Source organism: Salmo salar, chromosome 06, assembly GCF_965601325.2.
Source record: "Salmo salar chromosome 06, fSalSal1, whole genome shotgun sequence".
Classification (NCBI taxonomy): domain Eukaryota; kingdom Metazoa; phylum Chordata; class Actinopteri; order Salmoniformes; family Salmonidae; genus Salmo; species Salmo salar.
This window is the reverse complement of record NC_138296.1, coordinates 17822816-17837341: the sequence shown is the minus strand read 5'-3', so window position 1 is coordinate 17837341 and position 14526 is coordinate 17822816. Positions and strand designations below refer to the sequence as shown.

The following is a 14526-nucleotide window of genomic DNA, read 5'->3' as shown; positions in this document are numbered from 1 at the left end:
GGGGTTTTCCGAATGACATGGCATGTTCTTGCCCTTAAACTGTCCAACTGTAAAGGTCATATCATGTTTTGCCAATCTTCTTTCCCCCAAGTAAATTAATAAAGGTTCATTGATTAATCAAGAACTGATAGCAGCTGCTCAGTGTTTGGGCCCCGTGCACATTAAAACAAACTTTTCTGGTTATTTGGCAGCAACTTGCATGCCAAGTTAAATGTGCAATACTTTAACCACCTTTGAACATATGCTTTTTTTGTCTGCAATTATTTAATCATAGGATTTGGCAGGGATAACTGAACCATTGCAAATGTTTTGACTGAAGCAACACCATTTCCCCCTAATGCTCAATTGAGTCAACATGAATGAGATTCAAGGTAATATGATATCTGACTTAATTGCATGAACATTATAATAACAATGTATTTTTGAGGCACAAGTCCTCCTCTACTGTAATGGCGAGGGTGAACACTGAGCAGCATCCACTTATGACAGCGGATCTCACAGATCAGGTTTCTAGCCCAGGGATTTCCCCATACACCCAAAGTGGATGGGGGTACTCTGTGTACGGCTCCCCCAGACGTTTTCTCTACAATCACTGTGACTCAGCTGTCTCTACACCACCCTAGTAGGCTACTACTACTGCTGTACCTCCAGCCAAGTGGCCAGAGCAGGCTCTAAAGTGAGAACGTTGCACAATGCTGGCATCATATTACAGTAAGTCTAGAATACAGCTTGGCTACTCGTCAACTGAGGGTTGGCAATGATGGGAAGTGAAGAGGAGTATTTGCAACGAATAGACATTGATTTATTAATACACCTATTACTAGTATGGAAATCTGAAGGGTAACGGAACATTGCATCTTAATTGTGGGCAATTCTATGGTAACAGAGTGATGCTGAGACTCATATTTTTCACTTTAAAATATTTGTCAAGCAGAAACCAATGATTGAAATGAAGTTAAACAAAGTTAAACAAACCGTACAATTGCATGCACAAGGACTACTTTTAACAATTTCTACTGAATATTTTACAAAAACACGTTTACTTTAAGAACAGTGGAGATGCAAAGTTTGGTAACATAATTGCTGACCTAGCTTTGTGTTCCCCTCATAACCACTTGATGAGTTATCAAAAGAAGAGGTTCTTTGCCCTGACATTCAGCTGGATAGCTGAGCAGTGGAGAAGATGGCATCCAATCTGCTCGTCTTGAATGGAGGCTTGGTGGTCCAGCTAGATGCCATCCTGTAGTGTCACGAGGACACAGGTAAGCATGTGTTATTGACTGGGGTTCGAACTAAATCCTAGGCATTCATCTTCAGGGCCGGTATTTATAAAGCACGTTAGAGTGTTAGTGCTGGTCTAGGATCAGTTTTATCTTGGATCATAATGAGTAAGACTATATGGATTGTAGATCAGCACTCCTCTGAGGCGCTTTATGAATACAGGTCCTTGTCTTAGGCAAGGTCATCACGAGAGCGTAGTTCACCAAACCACCTCCATTACTCATGTATGCAAGGGAAAACGGGCACAATCAACAGGGCATAATATTCAGAACGTGACAGACAGAAGTGTCTTGTACCCAATTGAAAATATCATCTGTCCTTGCTTCAGCATAAGGTCATGAGTCATAATGTTGAGTCAAGTCCATTCCAAACCTTTGCATTTTATATATTTTTTCAGAATGTGAGACTGGCAACTTTCTGTGAGTTGGAATAGTAGACTACACAAGGCTCAATTACGAAATTAGTTTGTGCATCAGCAGTTCTACTCTTATGTCAGTCACAGATAGTCGATTAGCCCATGTCAGCTAACATTCTTTACATTGCTAAGTTTGTTTAGCGGCCAGCTATCTAAACTTGTTATCATGGTTGAATTATCTACTAGGGGGCCCCCATTGATTTGTTAGTCATTCTCACTCTAAAAAAAACTGCTAACATTTCTCTACACCTGTGTAGAATTGGTGGAATTGCAGGAAATTAGCTGTAAAACAGGCGTGCCGGCCTGAAAGGACTACCAGCTCAACACTGAGATGGGCTTCAAGGTAAAAATCTCTCTGTCTCACCAGGGGACAGCACTACTGGGATATCAACCCTCCAGAGGACAACAATAGCCACTGGGCTGTAAGCATCGTCACTTGTACCAGCTCTGAGGACCGTTACAGGATCCTGGGTGGGGGAAGAGGAGGAGGACGAGGGACAGGTGAAAGATGGGGCAGGAGAAGCGATTGGAAAGGCTTTTGCAGCAGCGTTCGCCAAGAGGAAGTAGGTGGACTGTAAGAGGTAGGAGGTAAATTCGAGGCCCTCAGAAGGAAGAGATGGGACAGCAGGAAGTGGGGAATGGTGTCTATGGATGCAAGAAGGAAGAGAGCAAGGTGGTTCAAGAAAAGAGAGAGTTGAAAAAGACAAGAGTACGTCCAGAAAAGAGAGACAGAGAAAGAAAAGAGGTATCAAAAAGTAAAGAGGGAGGTAGAACGAGAAAAAGGGGATGAGCCAGACACTCAGGAGAACACTACTGCAAGGCTGAAGAAAGGGTCAAGCTCTTCCGCAGGTTTGAGAAGGTGCCGTTCTATCCCCTGCACCCAGCCATCACGCTCAGGGAGCTGGAGAGCAGAATGACCTTCAGATGATGAGGTCATGGGTCAAGGGGCTATGCCATGGTGATGCTTCAGCTCAGAAAATGGAGTAGTCCTAGAAGTGGAATAATTAGAACGAACATTCCCATTCAAGTCTATGTTCTGTGATGGATCTAGATCTATTTCTAAGAGGAAATCTGTCATTTAAGAGGGTTTCAGAGGAGAGTTTGTATGTCATCCCCTGTAGGTCACAGAAGGAGTGCACATGGAAAGGTGATGGATTAGTCTGAATTTGCATAAACAAATACAACCTAAATAAATTAGATTGATACGCTTCATGTTTTTATTTAAATGTTTACTTAAGACTGTAAAGTATAATGGTTAAGGATAGCTATAAAGTACATACAATTAAGTTAAAGTACTTTTTTCTGCAGTGGGCTAAATCAGGGTCACAGTGTTTCTTGGTAGTCTTAATAAATCTACTTTGAAACAGAAGTATATATGTCACACATGGTTATGGGCTTAAAAAAGAAGACACCTGTACCATGTCAGATATAGAGTTATTCCATTTTGCATCCCAATATTACACTTTATATACATTATAGAAGACTGAAATATAACCAAACCATCTTTAAATAGAACACCGGATATAATGTTTATTAGTTATGAAATTATAAAAAATATGAACATTCTACCTATGAGAGTGCTTTTGGTCGTTTGACTGCAGGAAAGAGTTTTAAAATTAAAGGAAGTAAAATGCATTGCCAGATGCATATGACTAAGTGAAATACATTTAAAACGTAAAACAAAAATAAACAATGTATCAAAATATTGGCGTCTTTATTCTTATGGAATTAAGACTACATGAGTGGACTGCAGATATCCAAGGTGGCCATCTGCATTGTCTCAGGTGTACTGCAGATATCATAATCTCTTCCTCTGTTCACAGCTGTGAGTTCATTCATCATGCAGAGGCTCTGTTCTGACCTCTAGTGGAGTCTAATAGATCCTCAGGGTCCATTGTGTGAGGTTCACCATCTCAACTTGCCTGACGACTCAAGGTAACTGAAATCTTCAGCCGTTCTGTTTGCTATGTATTTCAGTCAGACTGACAGCGTTGAAGTTGTTTGTGGTGACGTCAAAATGAGGTCATCAAATGGGCCTCTCGGGTGGCGCAGTGGTCTAAGGCACTGTGCCACCAGAGACTCTGGGTTCGAGCCCAGGCTCTGTCGCAGCCGGCCGCGGCCGGTTTGGCCGGCACTAGCGACTCCTGTGGCGGGCCGGGCGCAGTGCGCACTGACCAGGTCGCTAGATGTACGGTGTTTCCTCCGACACATTGGTGCGTCTGGCTTCCGGGTTGGATGCACGCTGTGTTAAGAAGCACAGACTCGGGAGAGGGAGTCCGTGCAGGAGTTGTAGCGATGAGACAAGACAGTAACTACTAACAATTGGATACCACGAAAATGAGGTCATCAGCAATTGGATCATCTCTAACCAATCAGAGTATCAAAGCCAATGAAGAATTTTCAAAGCGCCATTGAAGGCTTCCACCATTTTAATGTAATCAACTGGGTGGGACTTCCAACATTTATTGGCTGATCCCTCCTGGTGGCCATATTGGAGTCATGTCCAACCGGTTCATCAGGAGGGATCAGCCAACCTGAAGAAGAAAATTGACTACTTCAAAATGAAGATAGCCTCAATGGTGCTGCACATGCTGTCACAGATAAAAAGATGAGTCCTCTATCTATGCGCTTTATCCACGTGTGTTCTGGCTCTGGCCCAAACCATCGGTTTCTGGGACCAATCAGAGCGGTTAGAATGTGTTTGCATTCTAGAAATTGTCAGGAAGGTACTCAGATCCAGACTCAGAAGACACTAACATCCGTGGGTGTGGCATAGCGTTTGTTCAGAGCAAGGAGTTTCGTTAGCCAGACAACATCTCAACTACTGCCTGAAACCAAAATAAAGTCTTAAGAAAGCTCAAAGAAAGTTTGAATGGGTCAATGTACACTGTAAAACATAGATTATTTTTTACTTCTGAAATGATCTGCCTTATGTTTACGGTAATAGTACTGCATGATCATAATGTTTGTTGTATTTTAAAACATCAAGGCAATAAAGGCTACGCTTAGACAGGCAGCCCAATTCTGATCTTTTAACATCAGATCTTTTTCAGAGCTGATCTGATTGGTAAAAAGACCAATTAGTGAAAAAAATACAGAATTTGGGCTGCTTGTCTAAATGCAGCCAAAGTGACAAAGTCTTAGTTGAGATGTGTTACCTGATCCCAGCGCTGTAAATGACTGGGTCATCCTGGGCCTGTTTCCCCCTAGGAGTGGGCCTACAAACAAGAACACAGTAATTATCATGGTTGTGGAATTCTATTGTTGTTATCGTTATCTTTTACATAATAATTGCTATTATACAAATCATTGTTGCTAAAGACTGGTTTATACTAGGTCTAAAAACATGGCTGTAGACCATTAGAATATGAAGAAGTGTTGTTGGCAAAAACAACATTAAATTTATACTCAGGACTGACATTGCGACGGTAATTGTCCTTGTTGCAGAGAGGATAGAACAGGTTGGTACCTGGATACTACACTGTAGAGATCCTCCTTGGCTTGTTGCTCCCTGAACATGTGGAAACAGAAACACACATATTGTTATTGGTTATCACAAGAAAATCTAAAGAAAATTGTCATATTAAGTGTATTTTTTTAAAGTAGCATTCTTACCATATAGAGCTGTAGATGGGCGTAGCTTCCTCGTCCTGCTGTTGTCTTACAGAGGACGTGAACACAAACATAGTGCAGTTGGTTAAGGTAACATCACCCATTGATTTGTGGATTGTTTAATCAATTACTTACATGTTTGCCTTTTGCTTGGTGTTGTTGTGCACTGTTGCATAGATGACTTCATCCTGTTGAGATGGATCCTCCTCTCTCCGCTCTTCTGTCAGGCTACAGTCTGACGTGGGGCTGGTTACATGCGCTTCTGTGGTCTAGACACAGTGAGATAGAGACAGAGAAAATACTGGCAATGCATTTGTGAACAGCAGAACTTTCTGCACAATAGTTTAAAAAAAAATCTGGGCAGACAAAGTTAAGCTACAATATTTCCACTTCCTTATGTAAATGATCACACTTTCACATCAATTTCCTCTGTGAATCAGCCAGTACACTTGCTCCTACCCACACATAGACATATACAATTACGATCTATGCTGGTTGCAGGATTTTCTGCTTGCATCTCTCTCACCATGAGCGTTGTGGGTGTTTTTGTGGTGAAGACTATAGGCATGCTGATGGCTGTAGCATAAATAGTGACTGCTTGCATGTTGTTCTGTACATGTGATAGCTGTGCCACACTGTGCTGCAAATGCATTGGGTTCAAACATTGACCCTGCATGACTATCATCATCACAATTAATATGATGATAAGAACGGAATAATTATTGTGTGGTTGCAACACAAAAGCACATATATGACGTGTATAGCCCAAAACAAATAGCTGGAACAAATAGCTGGTAACAAATAGCTGAAACACAAGGCTAGTATCCAATCGCTGGTAACAAATAGTTGGTAACAAATAGTTTAAAACATATTGTCACCTGTGTGTTCTCTTCTGTGTCTGATTTTGGTGCTGTAGTCTTTTTCCTGAGGACACAGAAATATGCAGCATGATTATGACAAATTTAGAATGCAAAGTAAATGAGCTAAAAATATTTGTTTGAGGAAATAGTGGTTTAAACCTACCTGTGAGCAACAAGATGCCAAGCGACCATCGGCAAAATGACAATCATTGGCACTACAGCAAGAACTGCAATAAGTATTGTGAGTGTCACAGCTGCCATCCCCTTTGCATGATCTGCATATTAACACAAAAGCGTTATCATTTAAATTACATTTAAGTCATGTAGCAGACGCTCTTATCCAAAGTGACTTACAATCAGTGCATTCATCTTAAGATATCTAGGTGAGACAACCACATATCACAGTCATAGTAAACACATTTTTCCTCAATAAAGAAGTTATAAGCAAAGTCAGTGCTATTAGGAAAAGACAAGTGTGTTTGTTTTTGCATTTAAGTTGTTCAGATTTCTGATTGCTAGAATTGTTACTCTTTATAAGCCATGTTGTGGTTTTACAAAATGTTATTGTACTTACCTTTGACTTTCAGAGATAGAATAGTGGAATTCTGTCTTCCATGCTTATTGCTGACGACACAGAAGTATTTCCCACTATTACCAGTGTGAGTAACATTAAACTGTAGCTCAGCCTGAGATACCATTTCCAGACAACTCTCTCCATCTATTTTAAACCAAGTGTAGTTCAATGTTGGGTTAGCATTGCTGCTGCAGGTCAAAGTAACATCACTACCCTCCAATACTTCAGATGACGGCCAGACTGAGACTGAGGGATTCCTAGGGCCATCTGAAAGAGATCAGACCACATCATCTAGTTGTTATCTTCCATCAGTGGCTTTTTAGAAAACAGTGTTACTTGTTGATAAAACCTTCCTTTACTCACATTCAACGTTGACCCCGATAACCTCAGAAAGTGGTCTATTGTAATGCTTTGGTGAACATGAGTAGTTTCCAGAGTCTTGAAAGGAAATGTCACAGAGGTAAAGAGTTGAGGACTCCTCTTGCAGGGGTTTTCCATTCCTGAACCACATAACTGCAGATGAACAGTTGTTCATACAGGTCAGATTCACACAATCCCCTTCTTTTATTGGTTCGTGTACTTTGGGTGTTGTCATCGAAATGATCAACTCTAAAAGTGAAGGGGAAAAAACGGTAAATGTCCTAATCTATAGACAACGCAATAGTGAGCTAAGCCCATTTCACGTTTGCAGCAAATGAAGGAAAACAGACTTACCAGAAATATTCACTTTTGCACCATTACTTCCCGTCCACTTGCCGCCGTTATTAGTTTCAAATCTGAATGCATATTCTCCACTGTCTCTCTGCTCTACTTGGTGGATTTGCAAAGAACAATTATGAACTTTGTTACCAACATACTCAAATTTGGTGCCGGTATGAGTTCTACTATTACTATCAATGATGAAAGGGCCATCAAAAAACTGTTTCCTCCCTTGACTCCACATAACTTTTTCCACTGTAAGGTTCTTGTTAACAACCATCTCAGGATAGTGATATGTGCAGAAAATGACAACAGAAGAGCCTCTTACTGCACAGACATCTTGATATACCACAAGCCAGTTGGTGCACAAAACCCCTAAAACAAAAGCAAATGTTTTATTGATTTACACTCACCTACCCTATGTATTTACAGTGCCTTGCTAAATTATCCATACCCCTTGAATTGCTTAACATTTTATTGTGTTACAAAGTGGTATAAAATGTATTTGTCTTTTTTTTTGTCAACAATCTACTCAAAATGCTCTGATGTCAAAGTGGAAGAAAAATTCTATATATTTTTTAAGATTAATAAAAATGTCACAACTAAAATATAGTCATTGCATAAGTATTCAGACCATTTGTTTAGGCAAGCCTACATGAGTTCAGGAGTAAGATTTGGCTTAACAAATCACATAAGTTACATCCAGTGGTGGAAAAAGTACTCAATTGTCATACTTGAGTAAAAGTAAAGATACCATAATAGAAAATTACTCAAGTAAAAGTGAAAGTCACCCAGTAAATTACTACTTGAGAAAAAGTCTAAAAGTATTTGGTTTTAAATATACTTAAGTATCAAAAGTAAATGGAATTGTTAAAATGTATCAAAAGTAAAATTATAAATCATTTAAAATTCCTTATATTAAGCAAACCAGACGGCACCATTTTCTTTGTTTTATTTATTGCCGGATAGCCAGGTGAACACTCCCAACACTCCCAATTTACAAACGAAGCATTTGTGTTTAGTGAGTCCGCCAGATCAGAGGCAGTATGGATGACCAGGGATGTTCTCTTGATAAGTGTGTTAATTGGACCATTTTCCTGTCAAAATGTAATGAGTGCTTTTGGGTATCAAGGAAAATATATGAAGTAAAAAATACATTATTTTCTGTAGGAATGTAGTGAAGTAAAATTAAAAGTTGGCAAAAACATAAATAGTAAAGTACAGATACCCCAAAATCGACTTAAGTAGTACTTTAAAGTATTTTTACTTAAGTGCTTTACACCACTGGTTACATGGACTTTCTCTATGTGAAATAATAGAGATTGACATGACTTTTGAATGACTAACCCTTCCTCTGTACCCCGTACATACAACATCTGTAAGATCCCTCAGTCAAGTATTGAATTTCAAGCGCAGATTCAACTACAAAGACCAGGGAGCTTTTGGATAACTTCATAAAGAAGGACAGTGATTGGTAGATGGGTTACAATAAGTCAGATATTGAATATATCTTTAAGCATGGTAAAGTTAATCATTATGCTGTGGATGATGTAATAAACCACCCAGACACAACAAAGATAGAGTCGTCCTTCTGAACTGAGCTGCAGGACAGGAAGGAAACTTTTCAGGGATATTACCATGGGATGTTACCACCAAATTGGTGACAGTTACAGAACTTGAAGAATTAAGAAAATAATAATGGGCTAATATTTCACAATCCAGGTGGCTAAAGCTCTGAGAGACTTACCCAAGAAGACACAAAGTTGTAATTGCTGTCAAATGTGTTCATAACATGTATTGACTCACGGAGATTAACACTTATTGTCACGGTTGTTGTCGGTGAATGAGGACCAAAACGCAGCAGGTACGTGAATGCTCATCTTGCTTTTTTAATTATCTTTCAAAACGAACATACAAAATAACAAAAACACGAACGATCAACAAAAACAGTCTGGTAAGGCACAAGGCGAAACACAGAACAATCACCCACAAATCACACATACAAACACACCCTAATATATGGAACTCTCAATCAAAGGCAGATAGACAACACCTGCCTTCAACTGAGAGTCCCAACCCCAATCAACCAAACATAGAAACACACAACCTAGACTAACCATAGAATTACTAAACATAAACCAAAACCCGGAATTACTAAATCAAACACCCTTACACAAAACACACCACCCCGAACCACAGAAAACAAATACCCCCTGCCACGCCCTGACCAAACTACAAAACAATTAACCTTATATACTGGCCAGGACGTGACAGTACCCCCCCCTTAAAGGTGCTACCCCAGAAGCACCTTAACAAAAAATAACCCCAAGCAACACCAACAAAAAGTCCCCTTTTCTAAAGGGAGGGAAGGGAGGGTGGCTGCCGTCAACGACGGCACTGTGCTACACCCCCCCTCCCCAACCCACCTATTTCTGGAGGTGGCTCTGGCTCCGGCCGTTCCAGGCTGTCGGGCCACTCTGGCATCGCCGGGGGGCAGTCGGGGCAGTCTGGCAATTCGGGACAGTCTGGGCAGTCTGGCAATTCGGGACAGTCTGGGCAGTCTGGCAATTCGGGACAGTCTGGGCAGTCTGGCAATTCGGGACAGTCTGGGCAGTCTGGCAATTCGGGACAGTCTGGGCAGTCTGGCAATTCGGGACAGTCTGGGCAGTCTGGCAATTCGGGACAGTCTGGGCAGTCTGGCAATTCGGGACAGTCTGGGCAGTCTGGCAATTCGGGACAGTCTGGGCAGTCTGGCAATTCGGGACAGTCTGGGCAGTCTGGCAATTCGGGACAGTCTGGGCAGTCTGGCAATTCGGGACAGTCTGGGCAGTCTGGCCACTCCGGCAGTTCAGGGCAGTCTGGCCACTCCGGCAGTTCAGGGCAGTCTGGCCACTCCGGCAGTTCAGGGCAGTCTGGCCACTCCGGCAGTTCAGGGCAGTCTGGCCACTCCGGCAGTTCAGGGCAGTCTGGCCACTCCGGCAGTTCAGGGCAGTCTGGCCACTCCGGCAGTTCAGGGCAGTCTGGCCACTCCGGCAGTTCAGGGCAGTCTGGCCACTCCGGCAGTTCAGGGCAGTCTGGCCACTCCGGCAGTTCAGGGCAGTCTGGCCACTCCGGCAGTTCAGGGCAGTCTGGCCACTCCGGCAGTTCAGGGCAGTCTGGCCACTCCGGCAGTTCAGGGCAGTCTGGCCACTCCGGCAGTTCAGGGCAGTCTGGCCACTCCGGCAGTTCAGGGCAGTCTGGCCACTCCGGCAGTTCAGGGCAGTCTGGCCACTCCGGCAGTTCAGCGCAGTCTGGCCACTCCGGCAGTTCAGCGCAGTCTGGCCACTCCGGCAGTTCAGCGCAGTCTGGCCACTCCGGCAGTTCAGCGCAGTCTGGCCACTCCGGCAGTTCAGCGCAGTCTGGCGACTGTTGACTGGCGGGCAGCTCTGACGACTGTTGACTGGCGGGCAGCTCTGACGATGACTGTTGACTGGCGGGCAGCTCTGACGATGACTGTTGACTGGCGGGCAGCTCTGACGATGACTGTTGACTGGCGGGCAGCTCTGACGATGACTGTTGACTGGCGGGCAGCTCTGACGATGACTGTTGACTGGCGGGCAGCTCTGACGATGACTGTTGACTGGCGGGCAGCTCTGACGATGACTGTTGACTGGCGGGCAGCTCTGACGATGACTGTTGACTGGCGGGCAGCTCTGATGATGACTGTTGACTGGCGGGCAGCTCTGATGAAGACTGTTGACTGGCGGGCAGCTCTGATGAAGACTGTTGACTGGCGAGGCTGGGTTGACGCACTTGTAGCCTGGTGCGTGGTGCTGGTACTGGGCTTACCAGATTATGTACACGCACCTCCAGGCTAGTGCGGGGAGCGGGAACAGGACGAGTCGGACTGGGTTGACGCACTTCCGGGTCCGCACGAGAGACAGGAGCTGGAAACCCAGGGCTATGGAGGCGCACAGCCGGTCTAGATCTTACCTCCTGCACAACCCGCCTTGGCTGGATGGAACTAGTAGCCCTGTACGAGCGGGGTGCTCGTACAGGGCAGACTGGGCTGTGCAGGGGCCTGATGGTAGCCGTGCGTAGAGCGGGAGTTGGGTAGCCTGGTCCTCGGAGGCGTACCGGCGACCAGATGCGCTGCGCAGGCATCCTCCTACCAGGCTGGATGCCCGCTCTAGCACGGCACCTGCGAGGGGCTGGAATAACGCGCACCGGACTGTGCGTGCGTATGGGTGAGATAGTGCGCTCCTCAGCGAAACATAGCGCTCTCCACCCCATACGCTCCTCCATATAACCACGAGTAGCTGGCTTCCGGCTCTTCTTACGCCTAGCCAAACTACCCGTGTGCCCCCCCCCAAAATTTTCTTGGGGGTGCCTCTCGTGCTTCTCCTTCAGCGCGTACTTGGCCTCGTACCACCGCCTCTCTGCCTTGGCTGCCTCAATTTCCCCCTGCGGGCGTCGATAATCCCCAGCCTGATGCCAGGGTCCGGCCCCGTCCAGAACTTCCTCCCAAGTCCACTTCTCCCGCCAGTCCAACTCGAACTCCGTCTGCTCCTTCCTCTGCTGCTTGGTCCTTTGGTGGTGGGTGATTCTGTCACGGTTGTTGTCGGTGAATGAGGACCAAAACGCAGCAGGTACGTGAATGCTCATCTTGCTTTTTTAATTATCTTTCAAAACGAACATACAAAATAACAAAAACACGAACGATCAACAAAAACAGTCTGGTAAGGCACAAGGCGAAACACAGAACAATCACCCACAAATCACACATACAAACACACCCTAATATATGGAACTCTCAATCAAAGGCAGATAGACAACACCTGCCTTCAACTGAGAGTCCCAACCCCAATCAACCAAACATAGAAACACACAACCTAGACTAACCATAGAATTACTAAACATAAACCAAAACCCGGAATTACTAAATCAAACACCCTTACACAAAACACACCACCCCGAACCACAGAAAACAAATACCCCCTGCCACGCCCTGACCAAACTACAAAACAATTAACCTTATATACTGGCCAGGACGTGACACTTATGCAACAACTATATTTTACTTTTTAATTTTAATTTAAATGAAAAAACAAAATTTAAAAAATTCCACTTTGACATTACATGTTATTCTGTTTAGATTGTTGACAAAAAAAATTAATTAAATAAATGTTAATCCCGCATTGTAATACAAATCCAAGGGGTATGAATACCTTTTCAAGGCACTGTATTTAGACAGTGAATCTCTATACTCAAGCATTTGGGTTTGAGATAAAATGTTTTATGTGAGGTGATAGTACAGAATGTCACCTTTTATTTGAAGGTATTTTCATATATATTTTTTACAATTTAGAAATGAATGCACTTCATGTATCTAGTCCCCACATTTTAAGGTGTCAAGTATTTGGACAAATGAACTTAAAGTGCAATATTGTGTCATTTTGGAGTGACCTCTTCTTATTTACACTTTTATTGTAAATAAGAATAGAATATGTTTCTGAACACTTCTACATAAATATGGATACTACCATGATATGGATAGTCCTGAATGAATTGTGAATAATGATGAGTGAGAAAGTTACAAGTGCACAAATATCATACCCCCAAGACATGCTAACCCTTACAATAACCGGGAAGGTTAGCATTTTGGGGTATGATTTTTATGCGTCTGTAACGGTCTCACTCATCATTACTCACGATTCTTTCAGGACTATCCGTAATCATGGTAGCATCCACATTAATGTAGACGTGTTTAGAAACATATTATATTCTTATTTACAATAAAAGTGACTCCAAAATGACACAATACATTGTATACCACTAATTATACATGATACATATAATAAATGACTTCCTAGTGTTATATTTCTAATTTCCTTCGTTGTTCTTACCAGGCAAAATGAGTAGAGACAGAGCCATTTCCATACAGATGGGTTGTGTCAGCCCAACACTCATCTTTGTAGCCAAACAGCAATCTCTCTAAGGTCCTTCACTTGTGTCAGAGTTCTTAATACAGCAGTCAAAAATGCAGAGTGAACCTCAGTCCTCTAGTTTAAAACACAGACGTTTTGTGTCAATTCATGTACGGGCTTGGAGTTACTCATCAGGAGCTGCGCTGCAAAAAGGCAAACTGTCTTTGCAAGTGTCATCAAAAGACAAAAAGTCTGGGTGTATCAGCTAGCTAATGAGCTGAGTGAGAGTCACCTGTTGACATCAGAGACACTCGCCGCAACCAAATCAGGTCATTTTACCACAGGCACAACGTGCCACCTACAGCGCCTTCAGAAAGTATTCATAGCCCTTGACTTATTCCACATTTTGTTTTGTTACAGCTTGAATTCAAAATCGATTAAATCGATTTTTTTTGTCACCCATCTACACACAACACCCTATAATGACCAATTGAAAACATGTTTTTAGAAATTGTTGCTAATTCATTGTAATATAATACATGAATATGAAGAGTGGTACTCAGTGATGTGTTGTATTGGATTTGTCCCAAACATTACATTTTGTATGCAGGATATAAAGTTAATTTCTTTGTCACATTTGTTGCAGTTTTATTTTAGTGCATTATTGCAAACAGGATGCATGATTTAGAATATTTGTATTATGTACAGACATCCTTCTTTTCACTCTTGTCATTTAGGTTAGTATTGTGGAGTAAGTACAATGTTGTTGATCCATCCTCAGTTTTCTCCTATCACAGACATTGAACTCTGTAACTTTTTTAAAGTCACCATTGGCCTCATGGTGAAATCCCTGAATGTTTTCCTTCCTCTCCGGCAACTTAGTTAGGAAGGACGCCTGTATCTTTGTAGTGACTGGGTGTATTTATACACCATCCAAAGTGTAATTAATAACTTCCCCATGCTCAAAGGGATATTCAATGTCTGCTTCTTTGTTGTGCCCTTCTCTGGGAGGCATTGGAAAACCTTGCTTGTCTTTGTGGTTGAATCTGTTTGAAATTCACTGCTCAACTAAGGGACCTTACAGATAATTGTATGTGTGGGGTACAGTCATTAAAAAATCATGTTAAAAATTATTGCAGAGTGAGTCCATGCAACTTAAGACAATTTTTTACTCCTGAA

General features: G+C 42.7%; 1 protein-coding gene across 4 annotated transcripts; it reads right to left on the bottom strand.

The window, feature by feature from the left end:
- Positions 1–718: 718 nt before the first annotated feature.
- Positions 719–13666, bottom strand: LOC106606439 (B-cell receptor CD22). Of its 4 annotated transcripts, none has more exons than XM_045719849.2 (11): positions 13327–13665; positions 7457–7816; positions 7106–7351; positions 6743–7009; positions 6332–6443; positions 6187–6232; positions 5444–5577; positions 5312–5356; positions 5166–5207; positions 4855–4914; positions 719–1240 (listed from the first exon to the last, which is right to left on the bottom strand). In XM_045719849.2, the coding sequence occupies exons 1-11, from the start codon at positions 13388–13390 to the stop codon at positions 1156–1158; spliced, it is 1461 nt and encodes a 486-aa protein (XP_045575805.2). In that variant the 5' UTR covers positions 13391–13665; the 3' UTR covers positions 719–1155. The 4 variants fall into 4 exon arrangements, with proteins under 4 accessions (XP_045575805.2, XP_045575804.2, XP_045575806.2 ...); XM_045719848.2 differs by having other exon boundaries at positions 722–1240; positions 5116–5207; positions 13327–13666; XM_045719850.2 differs by lacking the exon at positions 719–1240 and adding an exon at positions 2900–4524 and having other exon boundaries at positions 5116–5207; positions 13327–13663.
- Positions 13667–14526: the final 860 nt, after the last annotated feature.